Source organism: Hypanus sabinus, unplaced genomic scaffold, assembly GCF_030144855.1.
Source record: "Hypanus sabinus isolate sHypSab1 unplaced genomic scaffold, sHypSab1.hap1 scaffold_265, whole genome shotgun sequence".
NCBI lineage: Eukaryota > Metazoa > Chordata > Chondrichthyes > Myliobatiformes > Dasyatidae > Hypanus > Hypanus sabinus.
In genome coordinates, this window is record NW_026780781.1 from 13198 (window position 1) to 40207 (window position 27010).

General features: G+C 47.6%; 1 protein-coding gene across 1 annotated transcript in view; it reads left to right on the forward strand.

The window, feature by feature from the left end:
• The first annotated feature begins 412 nt into the window (after positions 1–412).
• LOC132388108 (NACHT, LRR and PYD domains-containing protein 3-like) overlaps positions 413–27010 on the forward strand; it is a 65879-nt gene continuing 39281 nt past the window's right edge. Inside the window, exon 1 of the mRNA XM_059960467.1 lies at positions 413–673. Coding sequence (XP_059816450.1) covers positions 413–673 — 261 coding nt within the window. The remainder of the gene's footprint in view (positions 674–27010) is intronic.

Genomic DNA, 27010 nt, shown 5'->3' on the forward strand with positions numbered 1-27010 from the left:
AAGCGAAGGAAAAGAGGGAGATGGATACTCGTATAGGCTTGGAACATGCCAGCTAACAAAAAGGCTGGCATAACTGGGACCCGTGCGGGTGCCCATGGCTACACCCTTGGTTTGGAAGAAGTGCGAGGAGACAAAGGATAAATGATTGAGAGTAAGAACTAATTCCGCTGGGCAGAGGAGAGTGGTGGTAGAGGGGAATTGGTTAGGTCTGGAATCCAAAAAGAAGCTGAGAACTTTGAGACCGTCCAGGTGGGGGATGGAGGTATATGAGGGCTGAACGTCCATGGTGAAAATAAGGCGGTGGGAGCAAACATTTTTTCATTGAAAAAATCTCAAAGCGTGAGAAGTGTCACGAACATAGGTGGGAAGGGATTGAACAAGGGGGTATAAGACGGTGTCAAGGTACGCAGAAATGAGTTCGGTGGGGCAGGAGCAATCTGAGAGAATGGCTCTACCTGGACAGGCAGGTTCGGAGGCCCCGCCCACTTACCTGATGACGCGCTGGCGACATCGCGCATGCTCAGTCCGGGAAGGGCGGTGTTGTTTTTCGTTCTTTGTTGAAGCGGGTCGGCCGTGGGATTGGGATCGGGAGCGGGTCCTCACCCTCGCCCCCTGGGGCGGGGAGCCAGGGACGGATTATTCTCTGCGGGGCGACGACAACAGTTTCCTTTCGGTGAGTACAGAAACAGGTCCGGAGCGGGGAGATCCGAATTCAAACAAGAGAACTGGAGAATAGAAGGTGGGGGTGGGGAAGGGAGAGAGAAACACAAGGTGATCGGTGAAACCTGAAGGGGGAGGGGGTGAACTTTCCCGAACTGGCGGCCTCGCCTCGTTTCCTTCGCAGAATCTGCCGGGGTCGGTCCGGGTTGTGAGACCTTCTCACCGAACCGTCTGAGATGAGCCGCCGCCCAGCCCGTGCTATTCTGGTCCTATTAGCAGGATGAAGTTAAACATGTTTCTATATTGTTACTAACAGAGAATTGTACAATTTGTGTTCCGTGTGATATCTGAATGTACTTGCCTGTGATGCTGCTACAAGTCAGTGTTTCTCTGTACCTCTACCTTCCCATACTTGTGCACTTGGCAATAAATTCAACAGGACCTGAGAAATCTCAGTGAGATTTGATTAGTGATGATCATCTTGGCAGCTCGGTAGGTCGAATGTATGCGACAGTACACTGTTAAATGCAAAACCCTGAACAGTATTGATGATCAGAGGGATCTTAGACTCCAGGTTCATCGCTCCCTGAGAGAGACTGCACAGATTGATCGGGTGGTTAAGAAGGCAAATGGCATGGTTGTCTTTATCAGTTGAAGCACTGAGTTCAAAAGTCGGGAAGTTGTGCTGTAGCTTTATAAAGCTAGTTAAATCTGGAGTGTTTCATACAGTTCTGGTCGCCCCCATTCTCGGAAGGATGTCGGGGCTTTGGACAGGGCGCAGAAGAGGTTTACCAGGACACTGCCTGGATTAGAGGGCATGAGCTATAACGAGAGGCTGGATAAACTTGTGTTGTTTTCTCCAGAACGGCGCAGGCTGGGGTGAGACTGGATGGACGATTAGACGATTACGAGAGGGACAGACGATATATTTTTCCCAGGGTTGAAATTTCTAAGATAAGAGGCCATTCATTTGAGGTGAAAGGGGATAGGTTAATGGAGATATGAGGGGCGTATATGTTGTTCCTCACCGAGTCTGCTGGGTCGTTCACTGGAATTTGCTCCCTGGGGAGACCCTCCGCTCTGACGTAGTAATGACCCTGCGAATGCTCACAGCCGCCCCCCCCCCCCCCCCCATGGATGGTGGTTTATCTCCCCGTTCGTTGTTGAAACGATATATATTCCTTAATTGAATAGACTGAGCACTGTGCTGTACTGTTCTATGTTCTGGGTCTCTTGTGGAGAGGTTTTGGGGTAATGAAGGAAAAAAGGGTGAGTGGGAACAACAGGTCACTGGAGTCCAGTGTGGGAAATGTGAGATCACCCACTTCTGTAGGAGAAACTGAAATCCTGAGTGTGTTAAAATGGAGAGTTTAAGTGCAGTGGGTAGAGAGGGAGGTGAAAGGTACATTGTATTTATTGTAAGAGTTATTGGGTGTAAGAGTGAAATGACATTAACAATTACTCGCGTTTTGTTGAGATTGTACCTGGGATATGATGTAAAATCCCGCTCTCCATGGGTTATACAGACCTGCTGTTGAAGAAAGGCTTAAAAAAACCCCCAGCAAACTATAGACCAGTGCTTCTGACATCAGTATTAGAAGCACTGCATATATGAGTATTTGAAAAGACAAGACTGACTTGGAACAGTCAGCATGACTTTGTTTACTCCTGTCAACACACACAATTTTTTTTTGATGAGGTTATTGGGAATATTACCAGGAAAGTAGATAAAGGCAATGAAGCGAATGTTGTTTACATGGTCTTTTGCAAGCATTTAGCAATCCTGCATGGGAGGTTGGTCAGGGAAATTCATTTGCATCACGTTCAATGTAAGGAAGTAAATTGGAGTAAATAATGGCATTTTGGGAGAAGGTGGACTATGATGGTTGATGATTGTCTACATTAATCGTTGGGTCCATTGCTGTTTGTCATCTATATCAATGATTGGGATGGTAATGTTTTTAACTTGATAAGCACATTTACATGTGAAGCCAAGATTAGGGGTGTCGTTCACAGTGAGGGAAATTATCTATCATAGGTTACAGGGATCTGGAACAGCTGGAAATACTGACCTGAAAATGGGAGATGGAATTTAATGCAGGCAAGTGCGAAGTGTTGTGCTATGTTAGGTCTTGCACAGTAAACAGTGGAGCACTAACGTTGCGGTGGAACAGAAGAATCTGGGAATAAAGGTCCATAATTCATTGAAAGCAGCGCCACAGGTAGATAGGGTGGTTAATAAATGCTTTTGGCATAGTGACCTTCATCAATTAAATTATTGACTGCAGGAGAAGGGATGTTAGTTTGAAGTTGTATATGACATCGGTGAGTCCAAATTTAGAGTATTGTGTGTAGTTCTGGTCACCTACCTACAGGAGAGGTGTAAGTTTGAAAGTGTACTGGGAAAAACTTCAAGGAGGTTTCTGGAGGCCCTGAGTGATAAGGAAAGGTTGAATAGTTTTGGACTTTAATCCTTGAAATGCTAAAAATTGAGAGGAGATTTGACAGAGCAGTGCAACATGAAGATGGGTATAGATTGGTAAATGCAAGCAGGCCTTTTCCACTGAAGTCAGGTGGAACGACAACCAGAGATCATGCATCATGGGTGACAGATGAGAAGTTTTAGTGGGACATGAGTGGATAAGTCTTCAATCAGAGGGTCGAGAGAATGTGGAACGAGCTGCCAACAGGAGTGGTACATGCGAGCACGATTTCACCTTTGAAAATATGGATGGGGGAATATGGCTACTGTGCAGGTGGGTGGGAACAGGTGGTTTAAATGGCTCAGACAATGCACCTGTACTGTGTTCTGTTTCGATATGACTCTCTAACCATGACTCCTTGATCACAGACAGAAGTTTGATTGAGTAAAGATCCGAAATTAATATCAGACTTGAATAATTCACACCTTAATTCCCCAAGAATACTCAACAGCCTGGATGTGTTTTGACATGGTTTTAAACTGCTCCCTGTCATGGATATTTCGTAACCAGGGAAAGACAAAATGCTGGAGTAACTCAGCAGGTCCGGGCAGTATGTATGGAACTGAATACAACGGGAACGTATTGGACCGAGACCCTTCAGTGGAACTGGAAAGGAAGAGGGAAGAGGCAATACCATTGATTGATTTGGAAGGTGCAGGTTGCTTTTGTGTGAGACTCGGAGCTCAGGGTTTGTGTTTAAACAGCTGCCTGCATATTCCTCAGAACAGGGAGCAGCCTTTCTGCTGAAACCAATTCAAACTGGTTTGACATTTCACTCTCTATCACATAAACAAAGTCACATCAGTGTTCTGTTTAACTATTTCTGCATATGCAAATATGCTAAACTGTTAATAGTTTGCAAGGAACCTGTAACATGTCATAAACGACACTGCCAACGGGCTTGAACGAGCTACATTACCAGTTACAGTTGCTGTCCTGTTTGCTGTGAGTTTGCAGAATTTAATTATTTTTACTTAAAACTCTCATTATCTGCAGTTGTTTTAAAACTTTTTTTTATGATACCTTAAAAAAAAGATTCATGCCATTCCCAACTGTGACATTCCTTAATACAAAGACACAACACAGTGTATGAAAAATGCATCTTTCCCAAATTTGCCAATAACCCTTAAAATATTGTTGATGTAAGGGTAAAGGTGAGGGGCAGAATGAGGTGGAGAGAGAGAAAGGTTGAGCAGGGAGAGGGGAAAAAGTCAGGTCGAGGGTCTGTTATGTACCCCGTAACTGGGTGTCTAATCAGCAGAGAAAGAAGAATTCATTGGAGTCTGATGGTACTATACTGGTGTTTATTAATAAAAATAAGCAAAATAATATCACTAATGCAAATATACATATAAAACCAGTTAGCAGTAATAAACATAAAAGTGTTGGAATAATAATAATAATAATCAATAATAAACAAGCTCTATTGATGTCTAGGGGTAAATAAATTGTCATAGAAAAGGATAAAGTTCAGTTCATGAGTGCTGATGTAGTTATAGTTGTTGTATTGTAATGGTTGGAGAGAGAGAGAGAGCGAGCGAGATGTAACAGCTACAGTCAGGCAAACCTTTCTTTGCTTTCTTAATCCGTCATATCGGTGTGGTCATTCAGTTATGACCTCTCCGTTCTTCTGTGGTGGACTCGTCACTCTGGCATGAGTGGACACACACACAAGTCCCCACCGGCCCTGCTTTTACACTGATAGCCTTACTGACCGACTTCCTGGTTCGGTCTCCGAAGCCCCCACCTTTCTTGTGGGTTCCAACACTCAGTCAGTGTCCACTGGCGTGTCTGGAGGGTGTCTCTCCAGACCTGTCTTTTATCCCTACTCACTGGGACTCAGCTATCCATCACTCCTGAATGACTGTGTCCATCAAATCAGGCCACTCCTTCAATCCACTGAGGAATGTTTATGAGCAAACTATTGTCCTTGCAGTGAAACAGTAAATAATTCAAAAAGGAGTCACAATATGGTTAATCAGTAATTTCCCCCTCTCTCTGATCTGTCGCTGATGTTCCTGCTTGTTTTTCCATCTCTCTTTCTCATGGTCAGCATAGCAACAGTAATAGTTTGTGTTTCTCAGGAGGGGAATGGTTAACTCTACCCCATTGTCCATCAGGTCTATTCATCACTCATAACATGTCTATGAGGTGGACAGGGAGCAACTAAGATGAAGTAGAGTCAGTGGAGTAGGTAGACGGGGGGTAGATGTTGGGACACAATGGGGAGACAGTGGAAGGGAATATGATTAGAGAGAAAGGGACAGAAAGGGAGTTTGGTAAAGAAAATTTATTTGCTCCACGTTCAACGTAAGGAAGTAAATTGGCATAGACAGTGGAGCTTTGGGCGAAGGCTGACAATGATAGTAGATGATTGTCTCCCTGATTGGGGGTTTATGACCGGCGGAGAGCCACAGAAATGGTAGTTGGGCCGTTGCTGTTTGTCATCTATGATAACGTGTTTAACTTGATAAGCACATTTGCATATGACAGCAATATCAGGGGTGTAGTCGGCAGAGAGGCAGGTTACAGTGGGATCTGGCGCAGCTGCAAATACTGAGCTGAAAATGGCAGATGGAATTTAATGTAAGCAAGTGCAAAGTGTTGCACTATGTAGGTCTTCCACGGTAAACGATAGCGCACTAAAGAGTGCGGTGGAATAAAAGGAATAAGACTTTGCTGACTTTGAATTTGGAGTATTGACTGCAGTTTTGGTCATCTATCTATAGAAGAGAAATAAATAAGGTTGAAAGAGTACTGGGAAAAGGTGCGGGTTGTTTTTCTGGGAGATTCAAAGCTCAGGGTCTGGTGTAAGCAGCTGTTTGGCCCTGCACATTCCACAGAACCGTAGGCAGCTCTTCGTAAAGCAGAACTTTAGGCCATTCTGCTAAAACCATATCCAACTGGTTTGAAGTTTCCCTCTCATTTGGGTTTGAAAACATTCACATTATTAGTCTGCTTAACTATTTCTGCTGCAGGGAGGGTCAATGAATGTGAAAGCTGATATAAAGAACACCACCGATGATTCCAAAACCACGCTACCAATTACAGTTGATGATCTGCTTGCTGTGAGATTCTGGAATTTTATAATTTCTGCCTTCAGACTCACGTTGTCTATATTTGTTTCTAAAACATTCTTTTCATGATTCTGTAGCGGTGTGCTACAAACAGCGCTAAAATTACGACACGGAGTCGGTAACTGCAGTCGAAGGAAAAACTTTATTCGAAAACTTCAGCCTCACTTTTAAGCCTCTGTCAACCGGCCCCCCATGGCGAAGAGGCTCCAAAGCTCTGTGCTCGCAAACCCCCGTAGGCTATCTAATTGTGAGTCGGTTCGCATACGCTAGGAAATGAGCCGCCACATAACCCCCCCCCAGAACCGGCGATACACCCCCCAATGTCCACAGCCTGGGCCAGAACCTGCTTGGGAGGTCGGCCTCTGCGCCGAGGCGCCGGAAACTCGGCCGGTTGCGCCAGGTCCACATGGGCCGGCTTGAGGCGGTCCACCGTGAAAACCTCCTCCTTCCCCCCAACGTCCAGCACGAACGTGGACCCGTTGTTCCGGAGCACCGTAAACGGCCCCTCGTATGGCCGCTGCAGCGGTGGCCGATGCCCGCCCCTTCGTACAAACACAAACTTACAGTTCCGTAGGTCTTTGGGTACGCAGGTCGGATGCCGCCCATGCTGTGAAGTGGGTATGGGGGCCAGGTTACCGAGCTTCTCGCGAAGTCTGCCCAGGACTGCAGCGGGTTCTTCCTCTTGCCCCCTCGGGGCTGGTAGGAACTCCCCGGGGACGGCCAGGGGCGCGCCGTATACCAACTCGGCCGACGAGGCGTGCAGGTCGTCCTTGGGCGCTGTGCGGATGCCGAGAAGGACCCAGGGAAGCTCGTCCGCCCAGTTGGCTCCTCGCAGGCGGGCCATGAGGGCCGACTTCAGGTGACGGTGGAAACGCTCCACTAGCCCGTTCGACTGTGGGTGGTAGGCAGTGGTGTGGTGCAGCTGAGTCCCCAAAAGGCTGGCCATAGCTGACCACAGGCTGGAGGTGAACTGGGCGCCTCTGTCGGAGGTAATGTGGGCTGGTACACCAAAGCGGGATATCCAGGTGGCGATCAGGGCTCGGGCGCAAGATTCGGAGGTGGTGTCGGTGAGCGGGACCGCCTCCGGCCATCTTGTGAACCGGTCCACGATAGTCAGGAGGTAACGCGCTCCGCGCGACACTGGCAGGGGGCCCACGATATCCACATGAATGTGGTCGAAACGCCGGTGGGTGGGATGGAACTGCTGCGGTGGGGCTTTGGTGTGCCGCTGAACCTTGGCCGTCTGGCAGTGCATGCACATCCTGGCCCATTCACTGACCTGTTTGCGGAGTCCGTGCCAAACGAACCTGCTGGAAACCATCCGGACAGTTGTCCGGATGGAGGGATGCGCCAAGTTATGAATGGAGTCGAAAACACGTCGCCGCCAGGCTGCGGGGACGACCGGACGGGGCTGGTTGGTGGCGACGTCACAGAGTAGGGTCCTCTCACCTGGGCCCACGGGGAGGTCCTGGAGCTGCAAACCAGAGACTGCAGTCCTGTAACTCGGAATCTCCTCATCTACCTGCTGTGCCTCTGCCAGTGCCTCAAAGTCTACCCCTTGGGAAAGGGCATGAACGGTAGGGCGAGAGAGCGCATCCGCCACGACATTGTCCTTACCCGAGACGTGCCGGACATCCGTTGTGTATTCAGAGATGTAGGACAGGTGGCGTTGCTGGCGGGATGACCAGGGGTCGGATGCTTTCGTAAACGCAAAGGTAAGCGGTTTGTGGTCCGTGAACGCGGTGAAGGGCCGACCTTCTAGGAAGTACCTGAAATGCCGGATTGCCAGGTAGAGCGCCAACAGTTCCCGGTCAAAAGCACTGTACTTGAGCTCGGGTGGCCGCAGGTGTTTGCTGAAAAACGCCAGGGGTTGCCAGCGACCTGCGATGAGCTGCTCCAGCACCCCACCGACTGCCGTGTTTGATGCGTCCACTGTGAGGGCGGTAGGGGTGTCCATTCTGGGATGTACTAGCATTGCGGCGTCAGCCAAAGCTTCCTTCGTTTGAACGAAAGCGGCGGCGGACTCCTCGTCCCAGGTAATGTCCTTGCTCGGACCCGACATCAGGGCGAACAGGGGGCGCATGATCCGGGCAGCTGAAGGGAGGAAGCGGCGGTAGAAATTGACCATACCTACGAATTCCTGAAGGCCTTTGACCGTGGTGGGTCGGGGGAAGTGGCGGACCGCATCTACCTTAGCGGGCAGAGGGGTTGCCCCGTCTTTAGTAATCCTGTGGCCCAGGAAGTCAATGGTATCAAGTCCGAACTGGCATTTGGCAGGGTTGATTGTAAGACCGTACTCACTCAGTCGGGCGCAGAGTTGACGGAGGTGGGACAGATGCTCCTGACGACTGCCGCTGGCTATGAGGATGTCATCCAAATAGATGAACGCGAAGTCCAGGTCCCGTCCCACCGCGTCCATTAACCGCTGGAACGTCTGTGCGGCATTCTTCAGGCCGAACGGCATGCGGAGGAACTCGAAGAGGCCAAACGGGGTGATGAGAGCCGTCTTGGGGACGTCGTCAGGATGCATCGGGATTTGATGGTACCCTCGGACAAGGTCGACCTTGGAGAAGATCCGGGCGCCGTGCAGGTTTGCCGCAAAGTCCTGAATGTGCGGCACAGGGTAGCGGTCCGGTGTGGTAGCCTCGTTCAGCCTGCGGTAGTCGCCGCACGGTCTCCAGCCCCCCGTCGCTTTGGGCACCATGTGCAGGGGGGAAGCCCAGGGGCTGTCGGACCGCCGGATGATCCCCAATTCCTCCATTCTCTGGAACTCCTCCTTCGCCAGTCGGAGCTTGTCTGGGGGAAGCCGCCGAGCACGGGCATGGAGGGGTGGTCCCTGTGTCGGGATGTGGTGCTGTACGCCGTGCCTGGGCATGGCTGCTGTGAACTGCGGTGCCAGAACCGATGGGAACTCCGCCAGGACCCTGGTGAAGTCGTTGTCGGACAGCATGATGGAGCCGAGGTGAGGGGCTGGCAACTGGGCCGCGCCCAGGGAGAACGTCTGAAAGGTCTCGGCGTGTACCAGTCTCTTCCTGGGCAGGTCAACCAGCAGGCTGTGAGCTCGCAAAAAATCCGCACCCAGAAGCGGTTGGGCTACGGCGGCCAGTGTGAAGTCCCACGTGAACTGGCTGGGGCCGAACTGTAGCTGCACCTGACGGGTGCCATAGGTCCTTACTGTGCTGCCATTCACGGCCCTCAGGGGGGGACCCGGTGCCCTGCTGCGAGTGTCGTAACTTGTCGGAGGTAAAACGCTGACCTCAGCCCCAGTATCGACCAAAAAGCGGCGTCCCGACCTGCTATCCCACACATACAGGAGGCTATCCCGATGGCCAGCCGCCGTAGCCATCAGCGGCGGCTGGCCCTGGCGTTTCCCGGGAACTTGCAGGGCGGGCGGCAACGGCGGGCTTCTGCGCCCCACCGCTGGTGGTAGAAGCACCAGTGGTCATTGGGCCGGGGGTTAGTGGGCTCTGCGGCCGGGCCTGGACTGGTTCGCTGCTGGGAGCGTGGCTGGGAGATCCGTGCGATGGACGCCCCGCTCACCTTTTTGGCGTTCCACAGCAAGTCCGCCCGGGCTGCCACCTTCCGGGGGTCACTGAAATCCGCGTCGGACAGCAGCAGGCGTATGTCCTCGGGCAGCTGCTCCAGGAATGCCTGCTCAAACATGAGGCCTGTGTGTCCCTCGGCCAGAGACAACATCTCGTTCATTAAAGCCGATGGAGGTCTGTCGCCCAAGCCATCCAGGTGCAGTAAACGGGCAGCCCGCTCGCGCCGTGAGAGTCCGAAAATCCTGAGGAGCAGGGCTTTGAATTCCGTGTACTTGCCGTCTGCCGGGGGCGACTGTACGAACTCCGCGACCTGGGCAGCTGTGTCCTGGTCGAGGGAGCCCACCACGTAGTAGTAGCGGGTGTCTTCTGAGGTGATCCGGCGAACGTGGAATTGGGCTTCGGCTTGCTGGAACCATAGGTCCGGGCGCTGTGTCCAGAAACCCGGCAGTGTCAACGAAACCGCATGAACAGAGGCGGCGTCGGTCATTTCTGGTCCAAAAATCGTTTGGACCGTCGGGGTCACCAATTGTAGTGGTGTGCTACAAACAGCGCTAAAATTACGACACGGAGTCGGTAACTGCAGTCGAAGGAAAAACTTTATTCGAAAACTTCAGCCTCACTTTTAAGCCTCTGTCAACCGGCCCCCCATGGCGAAGAGGCTCCAAAGCTCTGTGCTCGCAAACCCCCGTAGGCTATCTAATTGTGAGTCGGTTCGCATACGCTAGGAAATGAGCCGCCACAATTCCTTAAAAAATCAGTTTGTGACAGTCACCGGACCATGAGACACAGGAGCAGAATTCAGCCTATCGATTCAACTCCACCATTCCATCATGGCTGATCCCCGATCCCACTCAACCCTATACCATTCTCACCATATCCTTTGATGTTCTGAATGATCAGGAGACAATCAGCTTTTGCCTTAAACACCCACGGATTGTCCTCCACTACAGTCTGTGACAGATTCACTACTCTCTGGCTAAAACAAATCCTTCTTTAATCTTTTCTAAATGGTTGCCCCTCAATTTTAAGGCTGCAACCCCTAGATTTGGATACCTTCACCACAGGAGCATGCTCTCCACATTCACCCCAGCCAGTCCTTTTAACAGTCAGTAGGTGTCAATGAAATTCCCCAGCATTTTTCTAAATTCCAGTGAGAACAGACCCAGAGCTGCCAAATGCTCCTCATATGTGAACCCCTTCATTGCTGGAATCATCCCCATGAATCTCCTGCGGTCACTCAACAACGACAACACATGCTTTCTGAGATACTGGGCCCAAAACTGTTGATGACACTTGAAATATGTCCTGATTAATGTCTCATAAAGACTGAGAATTTTCTCCTTGCTTTTATATTCTATTCCCCTTGCAATAAATGACAACATTGCACTTGCCTTCTTTATCACAGACTCAACCTATAAATTAACCTTCCAGGAGTCAGACCCGAGTACAGCTGATTCCCTCTGCACTCTGATGTTTGAACATTCTCCCGTTTAGATGACAGTCTACATTGTTAGACAGGGATTGACAGGCGGCAGCTGGGCAGGAAAAAGAAGGCGAGATGGAGAGGGATGAAGGCATGAGAGAGCGGGGAAGGGTGTGGGGAAAGAGGAATGGTAGTTGAGCATGGGATGAGCAGAGCGCAGGAGGGGGAAGGAGAGAGCTTGGGGAAGGAAGGTGGGAGGAAAAGTGGATGGGGGGTGGGAGAAGAGCACAGCAGGTAGGGGGCAAGTGGGAGGACAGCGCGGTAAGGAAAGCGAGTGTTTTGAAATGAGCGACAGACACTATATAACCGAATAACCTCGGGTGTAGCGGCTCAGACTGACATCTCTATGTATGGTGAGCACACCGTTCACCCGGCACCTCACTGAACTCCGTCCGGTTTCAACATCACAGTAAGTGTTGTCTCCGATTCTTCAGAACCAGGGAACATTTACAATCGGGTTTGGCTTTTGTCGGGCTCGGGAGGTAATTCAGTGGGAGAAGGGAGCTCTGAAATCTTCAAATTAACAAATTAATTATTGACCAAATGGATTAAAAGAAACAATTACCTTCAACTACAAACATTCTCTAGTTGGTTTCTACTGAGACTCTGCAGAAAAACCTTTCTGCAGTGATATGCGAAATGTCCCCACAGGGCAGTGAAAGAGTCTCTCTCCCTCTTCGCCCTCCCTGACACACACTCACTCACATACGCAGGAAAAACTATTGAGAATACAGAACTACTGTAAGATATTGGCATTCGGAACATCGTCGTGGACTATGCCACAGATCGATTCATTTAATTAAATCGCAAATATATATATATATATATATAAAAACCACAGATATTGGGTGTTTGAAGTAAAATAAACTACTGGAAACTCTCAACGTCTAATAGCAATTGTAATAAGTAGGCATTCAGATTGCAGACACGGGTGAACTTTCTTTTCTATATCGGTGTTTTTTTTTCATGTTACAGAAATATTTAAATTCAGTGTTAAATTAGTTTTCTTCACAGTTGAAGGTGAGCGCAAAATGTTGAAGTAGTTTGTTCGTTTTCAGCAGAGAAGCCGCTCCCTGCTCCGAGGAATGCCTGCGTGTCAGAATTTGTCCTGCAGACAGGCAGCAGCTTGCACACAGAAAATTGCACTGTGAGTCTCACAGAGCAGCAACACCGGCCCCTCCCCCATAGTTACTAAATGACCCTCCTCTGATGGTCTGGTGTAAAGTTAGAAGGAAACAACTTGAAAATATAACCACAGGGAGACTGAACATTCTTAGTGAATTGAGGTGAATTCAGCTTCTGTTCTTTATTTCTGATCTTCACTTCCAGTTGACACGTTACCCGTGTTTTGGATCAGTGATCAAGAAGTTGCTTGCAAACAAGAGAACATTTGCAGATGCTAGAGCAACACACACAAAATGTTGGAGTAACTCAGCAGGCCAGACAGCATCTAGGAAGAGAGTGAACAGATGACGTTTTGGGCCGAAACCCTTCGGCAAGACTCCTTTCCCAGATGCTGCCTGGCCTGCTGAGCTGCTCCGGCATTTTGTGTGTATTGGAGGAAGTTATTCGCTCTATTCTGTCTCTTCTGGCGGTCGTGGTATTTGTGTTCTTGCATTATCCTGTCTGCACGGTTGAGATTCTCCACAATTCATGTCCAGGTTAAAAACAGTTCCTACATCAGGGGTTACGATTCCAAAGCAAGTGTGCAAAAAGATGTTTAGTCAACACGGCTTCTGTTTCCAAAACTTGTGACTTCAGATGAATGCATGTCATTTTTCTCATGACTGTGTTTATTGTTGGTGTTTCGAGCTGATTTCCTCAACGTCCTTTAAAAGAAAAGACGTTGATTCTGTTCAAGGTCTCGATACATAACAAACATTGTGGGTGGGGTGGTGACCAGTTACAGAAAGCGACAGGCAGCATTGCAAAGCGACCACCATGATTTCACTGTGTGGGGCAGCAGGCTCGATGGGCTGAGTGGCCAATTTCTGCCTGGTCTGTGCACAAGAAAAGCTCCGACTACAGAGTTACTGTAAACTAAGTTAATAAGTACGGACCACGGCAAATAACCTACTGTTGAACAAAAAGCAACGATTGCAGTAATTAAATCATCCAGAACGTTGAGCGAGATGATAAGCAACAATGAACCTAGCACCGACCCCCACTGCACCCCACGAGTCACTGATCTCCAGTCAGAGAGTCAAACCATCTTCCACCACTTACTGGCTTCTGCCGCAAAACCAATGTCCAAATCAATTTACCACCTCATTCTGAATGCCAAACCTTCTTGACTAATCTCCCAGGTGGGACTCTGCCAAATGTCTTGCTGCATTGTACTGAACTATATATTTTTAATTCAGTAAATTAACTGTTCTCTCTCCCAGAGCAGTAAGTGTCACATTGTTCCAGTTTGATAACTGACCAACAACATTCTTGCACAGCATACTTTCACTGCTCTGGGGAGAAACTAACCATGTAAGTTATGGGGGAGACTTTGCAGAGCTCTGCTGTTGCCCAATGCCCAGTGTCTGAGTCCAGGAGCTGATGACCCCGGGGCTGCTGCAGGACCATCCACACTGCAAGTGTCCTGTCAGGGCAGTGGAGCGAGTCTGTTTCAAAAAGCCTCGGGTATCCCTGTGAACACAGCCCCAAACCGGCAATGCTCAGAGTCTGGCTCTCTGGAAAGTGAAATGAGAAAGATGGTTTCCCATCACTGACAAGTGGAGCAGCGGCATTACTGCCCCACGACGGCTGTGATTGAGTCCCAGGGATGAGGTTGTGATCTTTGTCCGTCTGTCTGCACAGTTTGTTATTGGGAAACAGAGAAGAACATGGGAAGTGGATCTTCAGCCTGATAGGCCCAATCAGGATTAATCCCCGTAGAGTCATCAGGAGGATGTGTCATATCACAGGCATACATCGTGAACGTTGTTGGCTTTGTGGCAGCAGTACAATGCTATATATTATAGTAGAGAAAAAAACTGTATTACAATAAGTATCTGTTACTGAAAGTTCAGTATGTATTGCAACAATGAATTCAGTGAAGTAGGTTCATGGGTTCCATGTCAATTCAGAAATCAGATGGCAGAGGGAAGGAAGCGGTTCCTGACTAGTTGAGTGTGTGCCCTCAATCTCCTGTACCACCTTCCTGGTGATACCAACGAGAAGAGGGCATCTCCTTGGTGAAGCAGATCCCTAATGACTGATGCCGCCGTTTTGAGGCATCGCTCCAAGACGATGTCCTGGATGCTACGGAGGCTGCTGCCCATGATGGAGCTGACTGAATTGACAACATTGCTGAGAGTATTTCGATCCTGTGCAGTAGCTTCAACACTTCCCCCATCCCGCCATATCAAGCAATGTGCAGCCAGTTAAAACAGTTTTTACGGTACAACTGTAGAAATCTGTGAGTCTTTGGTCACATCTCAAATCTCGTCAAACTCCGAATGAAATATAACGGCTGCTGTGCATTCTTTGTAACTGCATCGGTATGCTGGGCCCTGGAGATCCTCAGAGATGCTGACACACAGGGACATGAAGTTGCTCACTCTTTCCACTGCTGACCGATCAATGACGATTGGTGTGTGTCTGTGCCCTTGTCTTACCCACTCAGAAGTCCACAATTAGAACATTGATCTGACCGATGTTGAGTGCAAGTTTGTTGCTGCAACACCACTCCTCCAGGTGATGTACACCACTCCTCCAGGTGATATACACCACTCCTCCAGGTGATATACACCACTCCTCCGGGTGATATACACCACTCATCCCGGTGATATACCCCACTCCTCCAGGTGATATACCCCACTCCTCCAGGTGATATACACCACTCCTCCAGGTGATATACACCACTCCTCCAGGTGATATACACCACTCATCCCGGTGATATACCCCACTCCTCCAGGTGATATACACCACTCATCCAGGTGATATACACCACTCCTCCAGGTGATATACACCACTCCTCCAGGTGATATACACCACTCATCCAGGTGATATACACCACTCCTCCAGGTGATATACACCACTCCTCCAGGTGATATACACCACTCCTCCAGGTGATATACACCACTCATCCCGGTGATATACACCACTCCTCCAGGTGATATACACCACTCCTCCAGGTGATATACACCACTCCTCCAGGTGATATACACCACTCATCCAGGTGATATACACCACTCCTCCAGGTGATGTACACCACTCATCCCGGTGATGTATCTCGCTCCTGTTTGCCTTCTCCTCGCCATCTGAAAATCTGCCAACAATAGCAAATTTGTCACTGGCATTTGAGCTGTGCCAAGCTGCACAGCCATGGGTGCAGAGAGAGTAGGGCAGTGGGCAGAGCACATGTCCTTGAGTTGCCCCAGTATTGATGGTGATGTGCAGGCGTTATATCCAAACCGCACAGATTGTGGTTTTCTGTTGAGGAAATTGAGGATCCAGTTGCAGAGGGAGGTAGAAAGGCCCAGCGGTTCGAGCCTTTTGATCAGAACTGTAGGAATAATTGCTTTACACACTGAGCTCTGGTTGAGAAACAGCAATATGATGTAAGTATTCGTATTGTCAAGGTAATCCAAAGCCGCGTGAGGAGCCGATGAGATTGCATTGTGACCTATTGTGGATACAGGGAAATTACAGTGGGCCCAGGTCCTTGCTGAGAGAAGAGCTAATTCTAGCCATCGCAAACCCCTCAATCATTTCAACACAGTAACTGTTATTGCTATGGATGATAGTCATTAATGCAACTCACACTGCTCTTCCTGGGCACTGGTATAATTGTTAGCCTTTTAAGGGATGTGGAAACTTCCAACTGCGGCAAAAATGACCCCAACTCTGAAGCATTCACAGAATACAACTCCTGTTTCTCTGGGGTGGCTGAAATCCCTTGTAAATCTGTGTGACGACAGCACCCACCACTTCCTCACTCTCCTGAAATCGATTGAAACACAAAAAAAAATTCCCACAATGTATTGTATTGAAGAAAAGACAGATGAGCTTGGGCATGGATCAACACATGGCATTATGATATTGTCATCAGTATTGAAACTGGCTTGCAGAGAACTGGCAGCTCAGTATTCTGGGATTCTGTTGTTTCAGAGTTGACAGCGTTTGGGATTAAAGGGGTAGGGGTGGTTTCACTCAGGGAAACTGTCACGGCAGTGTGCAGTAAGGGCAGATGGGAGAACTCATCTAGTGAGGTTTTATGGGTAGATCGGAGAAATAAAATTTGTTTCAACATGTTAATGGGTCTATTTTATAGACTGCTCAAGAGTCTGTGGGATTTAGAAGAACAAATTAGTAGATGTCAGAGAATATTGCAAAAAACGTAATTTGTTATAATTTGATTTTAACAGTCCACATACGGACTGGAACTCTCATAAGAACATAAGAACATAAGAGATAGGAGCAGGAGTAGGCCAATCGGCCCCTCAAGCCTGCTCCGCCATTCAACAAGATCATGGCTGATCCAATCTTAACTCTTATTTTTCACCGAATCCCACAAGGCAACAGTGCCAACCAACAGGGCACCATGCCGCCCATTTTATTTTATTGTTCATCCCGCCCAAACCCATGTGATCACCCGGGAAAAAAAACGATTTGCCAATTGAGGAGAAAAAATCTGGAAAATTCCTCTCCGACTCATCCAGCCTATCGAAAACTGGTCCAGGAGATCACATGGCTGATCTAAACCTAGCCTCATGTCCACTTACCTGCTCGCTCACCATATCCCCTAATGCCATTTTTATCCAGGAAAATGTCTATCTCCGTTTTGAATTTATTGAGTGTAGTAGCTTCCACAGCTCTCTGGGGCAGTAAATTCCACAGCCTCACTACCCTCTGAGTGAAGAAATTTCTCCTCACCTCAGTCCTGGAATGGCATCCCCTTATTTTAAGATTAGGCCTCCTAGTCCTAGTTTCACCCATCATTGGAAACATACTCCCCACATCCACCCGATCAAGCCCCTTCACAATCTTATATGTTTCAATAAGATCGTCTCTCATTCTTCGGAACTCCAATGAGTAGAGTCCCAATCTACTCAACCTCTCATCATACATCAACCCACCCATCCCCGGAATTAACCTAGTGAACCTTCTCTGCACTGCCTCGAGAGCCAGTAAGTCCTTTCTTAAATATGGACACCAGAACTGCACGCAGTACTCCAGGTGTGGTCTCACCAATACCCGGTACAACTGCAGTAAGACCTCCCTGTTCTTATACTCCATCCCCCTAGCAATAAAAGCCAGCATTCCATTGACCTTCTTGACCACTTCCTGCACTTGCATACTAACTTTTTGTGTTTCCTCATACTGTAGACATACTCATGTAATTGACAAATGTCTTCAGGAAAGTTTCATTAATCAGTACATCGAAGTCCCAAAGACTCAAGTGTGATAATTGATCTCCCATTGGGGACTGAGACAGGACAGACATAACAGAAGTATGTGTAGGGAAACTGTTTGCATCTGGTGATCACAATGCCATCATATTCAAAGGAAGTATGGAGAACGACAGCTCTGCTCCGTGGTATTGAGGCCCTGCTATAGAAAAAAAACGTACAAACAAGTTGGATGAACTCAGCAGGTTGGGCATCATCTGTTGAAAGGAGCAGTCAACATTTCGGGTTGAGACCCTTCATCAGGACGAAAGAAGGAGGGGGCAGCGGCCCTATAAAGAAGGTGGGGGGAGAGGGTGGAAAACCAATCAGAGGAAAAATCGTATTCTTGAACATCGAAATCTCCAACTTCCAGTAATTCCCTCTCTCTCCCTTCCTCCATCCCACCTTCACTCTGTGTCCTCTTCTAGCTGCCTATCTCCTCTCATGACTCTGCCTTCTTCTACTACCTATAGTGCTTTCCCCTTAGATTCCTTCTTCACCTCTCCTGCCTATCCCCTCCCTGCTTCCCCTCCCCACCCTTTGTTCTTTCCTCTGATTGGTTTCCCACCATCCCCCCACCTTCTTTATAGGGCCCCTGCCCCCTCCCTCTTTAGTCCTGACCCAAAATGTTGACTTCTCCTTTCAATGGATCATGCCCGACCTGCTGAGTTCATCCAGCTTGTTTGTATGTCTTGATTTGACCACAGCATCAGCAGTGTATTTTGTGTTTAGAAAAAAAAATAGATGCATAACTGGTGTAGGCAGGTAGGAAAAAATTGAGGTACTTATGGAGTCGAGAAAATGCAAGATAAGATTGAGGAAAGAAACCAGGAAGTCTATAGGGTGGCATAAGTTTGTCCTAACAGACAAGGTGAGGGATTATATGTTTTAAATGCAAAAGGATTTCAGGGGACACAATTGATTGTCTGGATTATCAGAATGGCAATGTACGCATGGAGCCAAAACAGATAGAGGAGTTCTTAAGTGGATTTTTGCTTCTGTGTTCACTCGTGAAAATAATCTATATAAGTGAAGCCACGGATGTTATACAAATTACGGATGAGTAAGTGTTTTGGGCAAGTTGGGCAACTTCGAGTGTATAAATCCCCAGTGACTGAGAAGTTCAGTCCTTGGACCCCGATGTAAGCGGATGCAAGAATGTAACCATTGTGTTAAAATTATGCTCAAAGACAGGAGAGCTACCAGAGGATTGGAGGATAGCTAATTTAGATCAACTGTTTAAAAAAGGATCCAAAATTAAACCAGGAAATTATAGGCCAATGCACTTGAAATCAGTCATGTGAAGACATTGGATATAGGAGTATTTAAATAAACAGGACTGATTAGGGACATCCAACATGACTTTGTGTGTTCTAGACAATCGATTGAGTTTTTCAAAGAGGTTACAAGGAATGTTACCAGGAAAGTTGATGAAGACAAGGCTCTAGATATTGTCTACATGGACTTTAGCAAGGCATTTGACAAGGTCCCACGTAGGGTGTTGACCTATAAATTTCATTCTCTTAGCATTTAAGTTGGGTTAGTAAATGGGAGTAGACATTAGCATAGAGGAGGAAGGCAGATAGTGGTAGCAGATGGTTGCCTCTCTGACTGGAGACCCGTGACTTGTGGATTTCCAGAGGGATCGTTGCTGATATCCGTTGTTGTTTGTCAACTTTCTCAATGATCTCGATGATAATTAGATTATCCGGGTCAGCAAATTGGCGGATGACACCAAGGTTCGGGGTGTATTTGACAGCGAGGAAGACTTGCAGCAGGATCTGCATCAGGTGTAAAAATGCCTGATAATGGCAGATGGAGTTTCATGCAGGTTTGTGAGCTGTCACACTTCAGCAGGATCAACCACGATGGGTCTTACACAGTGAAGGGTTCGGTACTAAGGGGTGCGGTAGGACAAAGGCATCCGGGAATACGGGTCCACAATTCATTGAAAGTGGCAGCACACCTAGATAAGGTAGAAAAGAAATCTTTGGCACATTGGCCTTCATAAATTAAAGGATTCAGTACAGAGCTGTTCCTGTAATAAGATGGTTATGAAGCCTACTTGGTTGCAAAGAAAGAAAAAAGGAGAGATCCACACGGAAATCTGGACAGAAAGGTTGTTTGTTTTCCTCTTTAGGGTTGCTACATTGACCCCACTCCCGCCTCCTCCCGCTCTCAGACCTGTCCTGAGCCGGTGAGAGTTAGTGTGACCCAGACTGCGGCAGTCCCGCTCTACCCCGGCTCACCCGGTCCTGTCCATCTGTAATGAGCAACGGACACATCACAGCCAGGTGGCCTCGGGAGCAGCAGCTCAGACTCAACTCTTCGTACAGGGTGAGGACACACAGTGCAGGACCATTGTCGATCACCCGGGATGTCAGAATGTGATTTGCTGGGACCACACTGAACGCTGTCTGGTTAAACATCAGAGGTAAGTGTTGTCTATGATTCTGCACAACTATTCAGCGTTTACAGCGAGACTCGGCTTTGGTCGGGATCGGGAGTGAATTTAGTGGGAGAAGGGAGTCCTGACATGTTCATGTTAACAAGTCAAGTTACTGTCCAAATGGATTAAGAGAAACAACGTCTTTGCCGTCAAGCAGAAATACTCTCCCGGGGTGACTTCTACTGAGTGTGAGCAGAAAGCATCTTTCACCCCCGTAGTGGGATGTGAAATATCCCACGGGACAGTGACCCGTCACCGATCTCTCTCAAACAAGAGAAATCAGCAGGTGCTGGAAATTTGTGAAACACACACAAGATGTTGGAGGAACTCTACAGGCCAGGCAGTGTCTATGGAGAAAAGAACAGTCAACCTTCGAGACCCCAGCTAATGGATTTTACCACAAAGAGTTAAACTTTCTTCACACTTGAATGACAGTGTTTTCACTGGAACACTGGAATTTAGAAGGATGAGAGGTGATCTGATTGAAACATAAGATTATTAAGGGATTGGACACACTGGAGGCAGGAAGCATGTTCCTGATGTTGAGGGAGTCCGGAACCAGAGGCCAGAGTTTAAGAATAAGAGGTAGGCCATTTAGAACACAGTTGAGGATAAACTTTTTCACCCAGAGAGTTGTGAATCTATGGAATGCTCTGCTTCAGAAAACAGTGGAGGCCAATTCTCCGGATGCTTTCAAGAAAGAGTTAGATAGAGCTTTTAAAGACAGCGGAGTCAAGGGAGATGGGGAGAAGGCAGGAATGGGGTACTGATTGTGGATGATCAGCCATGATCACGGTGAATGGCGGTGCTGGCTCGAAGGGTCCAATGGCCTACTCCTGAACCTATTGTCTATTGTCTATAAAACTGCTCCGTCTGGCACCAACAAACATTCCACTCTCAAAATCACTGAGATCACATTTCATCTCCATGGTGATGTTTGTTGGAGACAGAACGTACCCTGTGCTAAGGAACAGGATAGAGAGAGAGATCCGCTGGTAACGCTGTGGGTCTAGTTAATGTTTATCACCAGGAGCTGACTGAACATTAACCAGGGTGTGTTCATTACTTACTGAACCCGTAACACAGCCTCACTGGGACAGGGTGGTAACAGAACCTGGAGCCGCGGTACACAGTCAGAAGCTCTATATATTGAAATATAAACATCACAAAGGCAGTCAGACACTTAAATGAACAATCAAATGAGATTGATAAAGTATTGTGTTGATCGACGTTAGAACTGTAGCGAATCGCTTTTAAGTGAATTAACAATTCCCTTCATCTAGTTGAATGCATCGACGTCCTGTGCATGTCCCGCGGGAAACCGGGGCAGTTGGAGGTGTTATCGGAAACGCCGCACTTTCAACCCAGCTCCGAATCATCAGCAAAGGCTCGGGACATGCGAGTTTCCCGCATCTCAGAACTGTCCCCAGCAGCAGGAGGCCAATCCGCGCAAACTCGGGGATTTACTGATCCCTGACTGAGGGAACTGCGGATTTGCTTGGTTTATTCCTTCACTGGCGGGATCGACACTATCTGTCCATCCTAGACGGCATTTCGGTTGGTGGTCAAAAGTATGGAACCACCCACATTGGAGATTACATCCGGGGTGGGAGGTGGTCGTGGGGGAAGGCGGTGTAAGGAGTTGATGGTTCCATTATATAGTGGGTTTGTGAGACCTGTTGTGGATCACCGCCTGCAGTGTTGTTTCCCTTCTCTCAGATGTGACTGGGTAGGTGGGAAATGAAAGGAAGGTTTACCAGACAGATATCTGCCCCCGTGAGTTTTTCTATGAGGAATCTGTTGTCATCTTGACTTGTGGTGTTACATAAAACAGGGGAGACCTACTTGTATACATCACAGATTTTTTAAAATAACAATGTCCTTGATTGTATTCACGGTAATTTGGTAAAATGAGTGGGAAATTCGATGAGACATAAAGTATGCCGCGGAGTTTGACAGAGACATGGACAAAATAGTTCCTCTTGTGTGAGGATCTGAAACCAGGCACCGCCAGCTGAAGACAGTTGAGATATTTTCTCTCTCTCTGTGGGTCCAGTGTGTCATGGGAATGACTGTCCTCAACATTCAATTAATATTGTAATCCTGCAGCGTGGTGGCCCTTGATACACAAATGAGTGAGATGTTACAGGTGAGAGGCAGGATTGATGAGCCGAGATCACAGTCAGATCTGCGTTGGTCACAGTCAATGCGGGATGCTGATGTAATTAAATCTCCCATCAGCAACTTCTGGCTGACAAAAACACATATCAGTGGGCACTGTACTGTGCACATCCCGTACCCAATACTGCGGCCACTGATTGTATGTCCGTGGTTTTCTACATCTGTAGCCCGTCCATTTCAATGTTCGACATGTTACACGTCCAATGACGCCTCTCTGCACAATGCATTTGCAGCGTGGTTATTTGAGTTACTGTCATTTTCCCGGCAGATTGAACCAATTTCGCTTTTCCCATTTGATCTCTCTCATTAACAAGGCGTTTTCCCTCTCAGAACTGCCGCTCACTGATCTTCTTCCGCGCCATTCTCCACAAAACTGAGACTGTTGAACGGGACAATCCCAGGAGTTCAGCAGTTCCTGCGATATTCAAACTGCACCCTCTGGCACCGACAAACATTCCACTCTCAAAATCACTGAGATCACATTTCATCTCCATGGTGATGTTTGTTGGAGACAGAACGTACCCTGTGCTAAGGAACAAGACAAGGAGAGAACCACTGATAAGGCTGTGGGTTTAGTTAATGATTATCACCAGGAGCTGACTGAACATTAACCAGGGTGTGTTCATTACTTACAGAACCCGTAACACAGCCTCACTGGGACAGGGTGGTAACAGAACCTGGAGCCGCGGTACAGGGTAAGGAGCTCTTTTTACTGAAATACGAACATCACAAAGGCAGTCACCCGCTTAAATGAGGCTGAGAACTTATTCAGTTGTTCAACAATTGAACTGTAGCGAATTGCTTTTGAAAGAATTAACAATTCCCTTCAGCTAATTGAATGCATCGACTTACTGTGCATGTCCCGCGGGAAACCGGTGTAGTTGGAGGTGTTATCGGAAACGCCGCACTTTCAACCCAGCTCCGAATCATCAGCAAAGGGTCGGGAGGTGCGAGCTTCCCGAATCTCGGAACTGTCCCCGGGCTACTGCTTGCAAGAGCGGGAAGCCGAACCGTCCACACTCGGAGATTTACTGATCCCTGACCGAGGGAACTGAGGATTCGCTTTGCTTATTCCATCGCAGGCGGGATCGACACTATCTGTCTACCCTTTATGACATTTCGGTAAGTAGCTGCTGGAAGATGGTGAATTTATGAGAACTACTCACACTGCAGTTTATAGCAGGGGTGGGTGGGAGCGGGGATGGGTGTAAAGATGTGATGGTTCCATTATCCAGTCGGTTGTTGAGAGCTGTTGTGGATCAATGCCTGCAGTGTTGATTCCCTTCTGTCAGAAGTGTGTGGGTCGGTGGGACATCAAAAGAAGGTTTGACAGAGAGACGCACACAAAATGGTGGTGGAACACAGCTGGCTAGGAAGCATCTATAGGGAGAAGCACTGTTGACGTTTCGGGCTGAGACCCTTCCTCAGGACTAACTGAAAGGAAAGATAGTAAGAGATTTGAAAGTAGTGGGGGGAGGGGAAAATGCAAAATGATAGGAGAAGACCGATGGGAGTTGGGTGAAGCTGAGAGCCGGAAAGGTGATTGGCAAAAGGGATACAGAGCTGGAGAAGGGAAAGGATCATGGGACGGGAGGTCTCAGGAGAAAGAAAGGGGGAGTGGAGCACCAGAGTGAGATAGAGAACAGGCAGAGCGATGGGCAGAGAGAGAGAGAGAGAGAGAGAGAGAAAGGGAGGGGGACATTAAAACAAAATATATCAGATTGAACTGAAAGCAAGCACTGCCAGTTGAAGGCAATTGAGATGTTCTCTCTCTCTCTGTCTCTGTCGCTATCTCTCTCTGTCTCTGTCTCTGTCTCTGTTTGTCTCTCTCTGTCTCTGGGTCTGCCTCTCTCTCTGGTTCTAGTGTCTCATTGGAATGGCCTCCTCAATATTCAGCAGAAGCAGATTATTACAATTAATTCTGTATCTCTGCACTGTAATGGTCTTTGAAGGACAAGTGAGTGAGATGTTACAGGTGAGAGGCTGGATTAAGGCGCTGAGATCACAGGCAGACCTAGATCGGCCACATTAATGGGGGATTGAATTCAAGAGTAGAGAGATCATGTTGCAACTCTACAAATCTCTGGTGAGACCGCACTTACAGTATTGCGTACAATTCTGGTTACCTCTTTATAGGAAGGATGTGGAAGCTATGGACAGGGTGCAGAGGAGATTTACCAGGATGATGCCTGGATTGGAGAACAAGTCATAAGAAGCAAGGTTAGCAGAGCTGGGACTTTTCTCTTTGGAGCGTAGAAGAATGAGAGGGGATGAGAGAGGTCCACAAGATCATGAGAAGCATAGATAGGGTGGATAGTCAGTACCTGGTTACCAGGGCAACAATAGCAAACACCAGAGGGCATATGTACAAAATTAAGGGAGGGAAGTTTAGGGGAGACATCAGGGGTAAGTTTTTTACACAGAGGGTTGTGAGTGCCTGGAATGACTTGCCAGGGATGTTGGTGGAGGCTAAAACATTAGGGGTATTTAAGAGCCTCTTGGACAGGCACAAGCATGAAAGAAAAATGGAGGTTTATGGGGTAGTGTGGGTTTAGTACTTTTTTAAAGGATTATATGGGTCGGCCAACATGAAGGGCTGAAATGACTGCTCTGTGCTGTAGTTTTTTGTGGTAATGGGGTAGTTGGTTTACAAACAGAGGCAATGTGCAGTGGAACTGCCAGAATGGGGAGGCTGCTGATAGGGCAAAATTGTAGTTAATGGGATGAGCTGCAACATAAAAGCAAACAAAATGGAAATGGGAGAGTACAAGACTGATTGTGTTATAGTTGAATCCGTACAGTGTATGAAATAATAGACGAACGCAGCAAATTTACAGATCGGCATGTATGGCATTGTGGGCGTCACTGAATCGTGGCTGAAAAAATATTTTAGTTGGGAGTTTAACAACCAAGGATACACACTGTATCGAAAGGACAGACAGGTCGGTAGAAAGGGTGGCGTGACTCTTGGTGAAAAATGAAATCAAATCATCAGAAAAATGTGACATAGGGTAGTAGCGTTTTGAATCACTGTGGGTAGAGCTAGGAAACTGCAAGGGTGCAAAGACCTTGATGGGGATTATATACAGACCCCCACTCAGTAGTAATGACATGGTCTAAAAATTACAATGTGGGATAGAAAATGTTTGTCAAAAGGGCAGTGTTACGATCGTCATGGATATTTTAGCATGGTAAAATCAGGTTGGTGCTGGATCCCAAGAGGCAGAATTTGAGAGCAGCTTGTGGTTGATCCCATGCGGGGATCAACTATTCTGTATTGGGTGTTGAACAATGAACTGGAAGTTATTAGAGAGCTTTAGATAAAAAAAAACATCCAGGGCCAGTGATTATAATGTGATAGAATTTACCCTGCAATTTGAGAGAATAATAATGTGGGACAAGAAAACAGAGAATGAACTGAAAAAGTACCTTGGATCAGTTTTTACCGTGGAAGATAAAAGTGATATGGGATGAGAGCAGGAGATTGTGGCTGAGAGGGACAATGGAACAGCTATGAAATGGAAGAATAGACTCGATGGGACAAATGGCCTATTTATGCTCCTATATTTCATGGTCAGAACATTTAGTAATTGGGCAGGATCTTTCTCTGACACGATTCTGATATTGGGTCGTCCACTATTTATCTTTCCACAGATCCTATCCCATATACAGTTTCCAGCACATAATTTTCAATATCATAATTATAAAAGAAACATCTTATTCTTGTTACCTTGCTGGAAATGTGATCATTAATTATGCTGGGCAATGTCTCATTCAATAAGATAACGATAACGTGTTCAACTTAGCTTCAGGAGACAATGTGAGACATATTCCTGCCCTCTGGTGACCCACAGCCGGGATTTCCAGCACGATCTCCGGCCCATTCAGAAGACAATCATGTTCTCAGTGTTTTGTGGGTTGGTTGGGAGTGTTAGTTTTTGAACTGGGTATGACCGAGACGCTGGAGCATATTAGCGGAAGCAAAGAGTCTTGAGTGTTTTGGTGCTTGGGTTATAATCCAGGTATGGTGACTCCGGGGATATGGAACCTGCAGTGTTTGGCTTCGGCAGATGTGACGTGATTTTCATCCTTCCGCTGTGAGACAGAAGTTTTCAATGGAAGCTTCTGAGACTTGCCAGGCGGTTAAGTGGCAGGATCAGCTGTGAGCTTGGGTGATGGGATATCACAGTTTTTCACCCAGGTAAAATGGACTGGGGATCAAGCTACCTGTTTTTAAGAGGTGCTGAGCAAGCATTCTTATTCTGGGCTCCTTTGCTTGTTTCTAGAGTTCCTTTGGCAGTAATGACTGCTAATCTGAGGAGGGAATAAGTTCCTGCTCCATCCCGCACGGGAAGAGGCTGCGATTAAATGGGCTGTGCTGTTTTCACACCAGTAGTAATAGACCCGGGGGTTCAGTGTTGAAAACGTGTTTGGAAATCCGCCCTCACTGTCGCTGATCAGTCAGACAGAGGAAATCAAGCAGAAACTCAAGATGCTGGCGATCTCACTATACCTGAAAAGGTTTGAAGCTATTCTGAGGACAGGTTGTGAATGGGAATTGTTAACTTTGCTCCTCTCCCTACAGCTGTTCCTTACCCGCAGAGCGTTTCTCATGACAGCAGTTTCTTTCCAATGCTTTAACCTTGGGATGGTTTCAATCTTCTGGAAATGGAACTGCCCAGCCGCATGTTTTGTGATAGTTACTCGAACAGTAAAGAAACCACAGCTTCTCGCAGAAATCTATTCTGA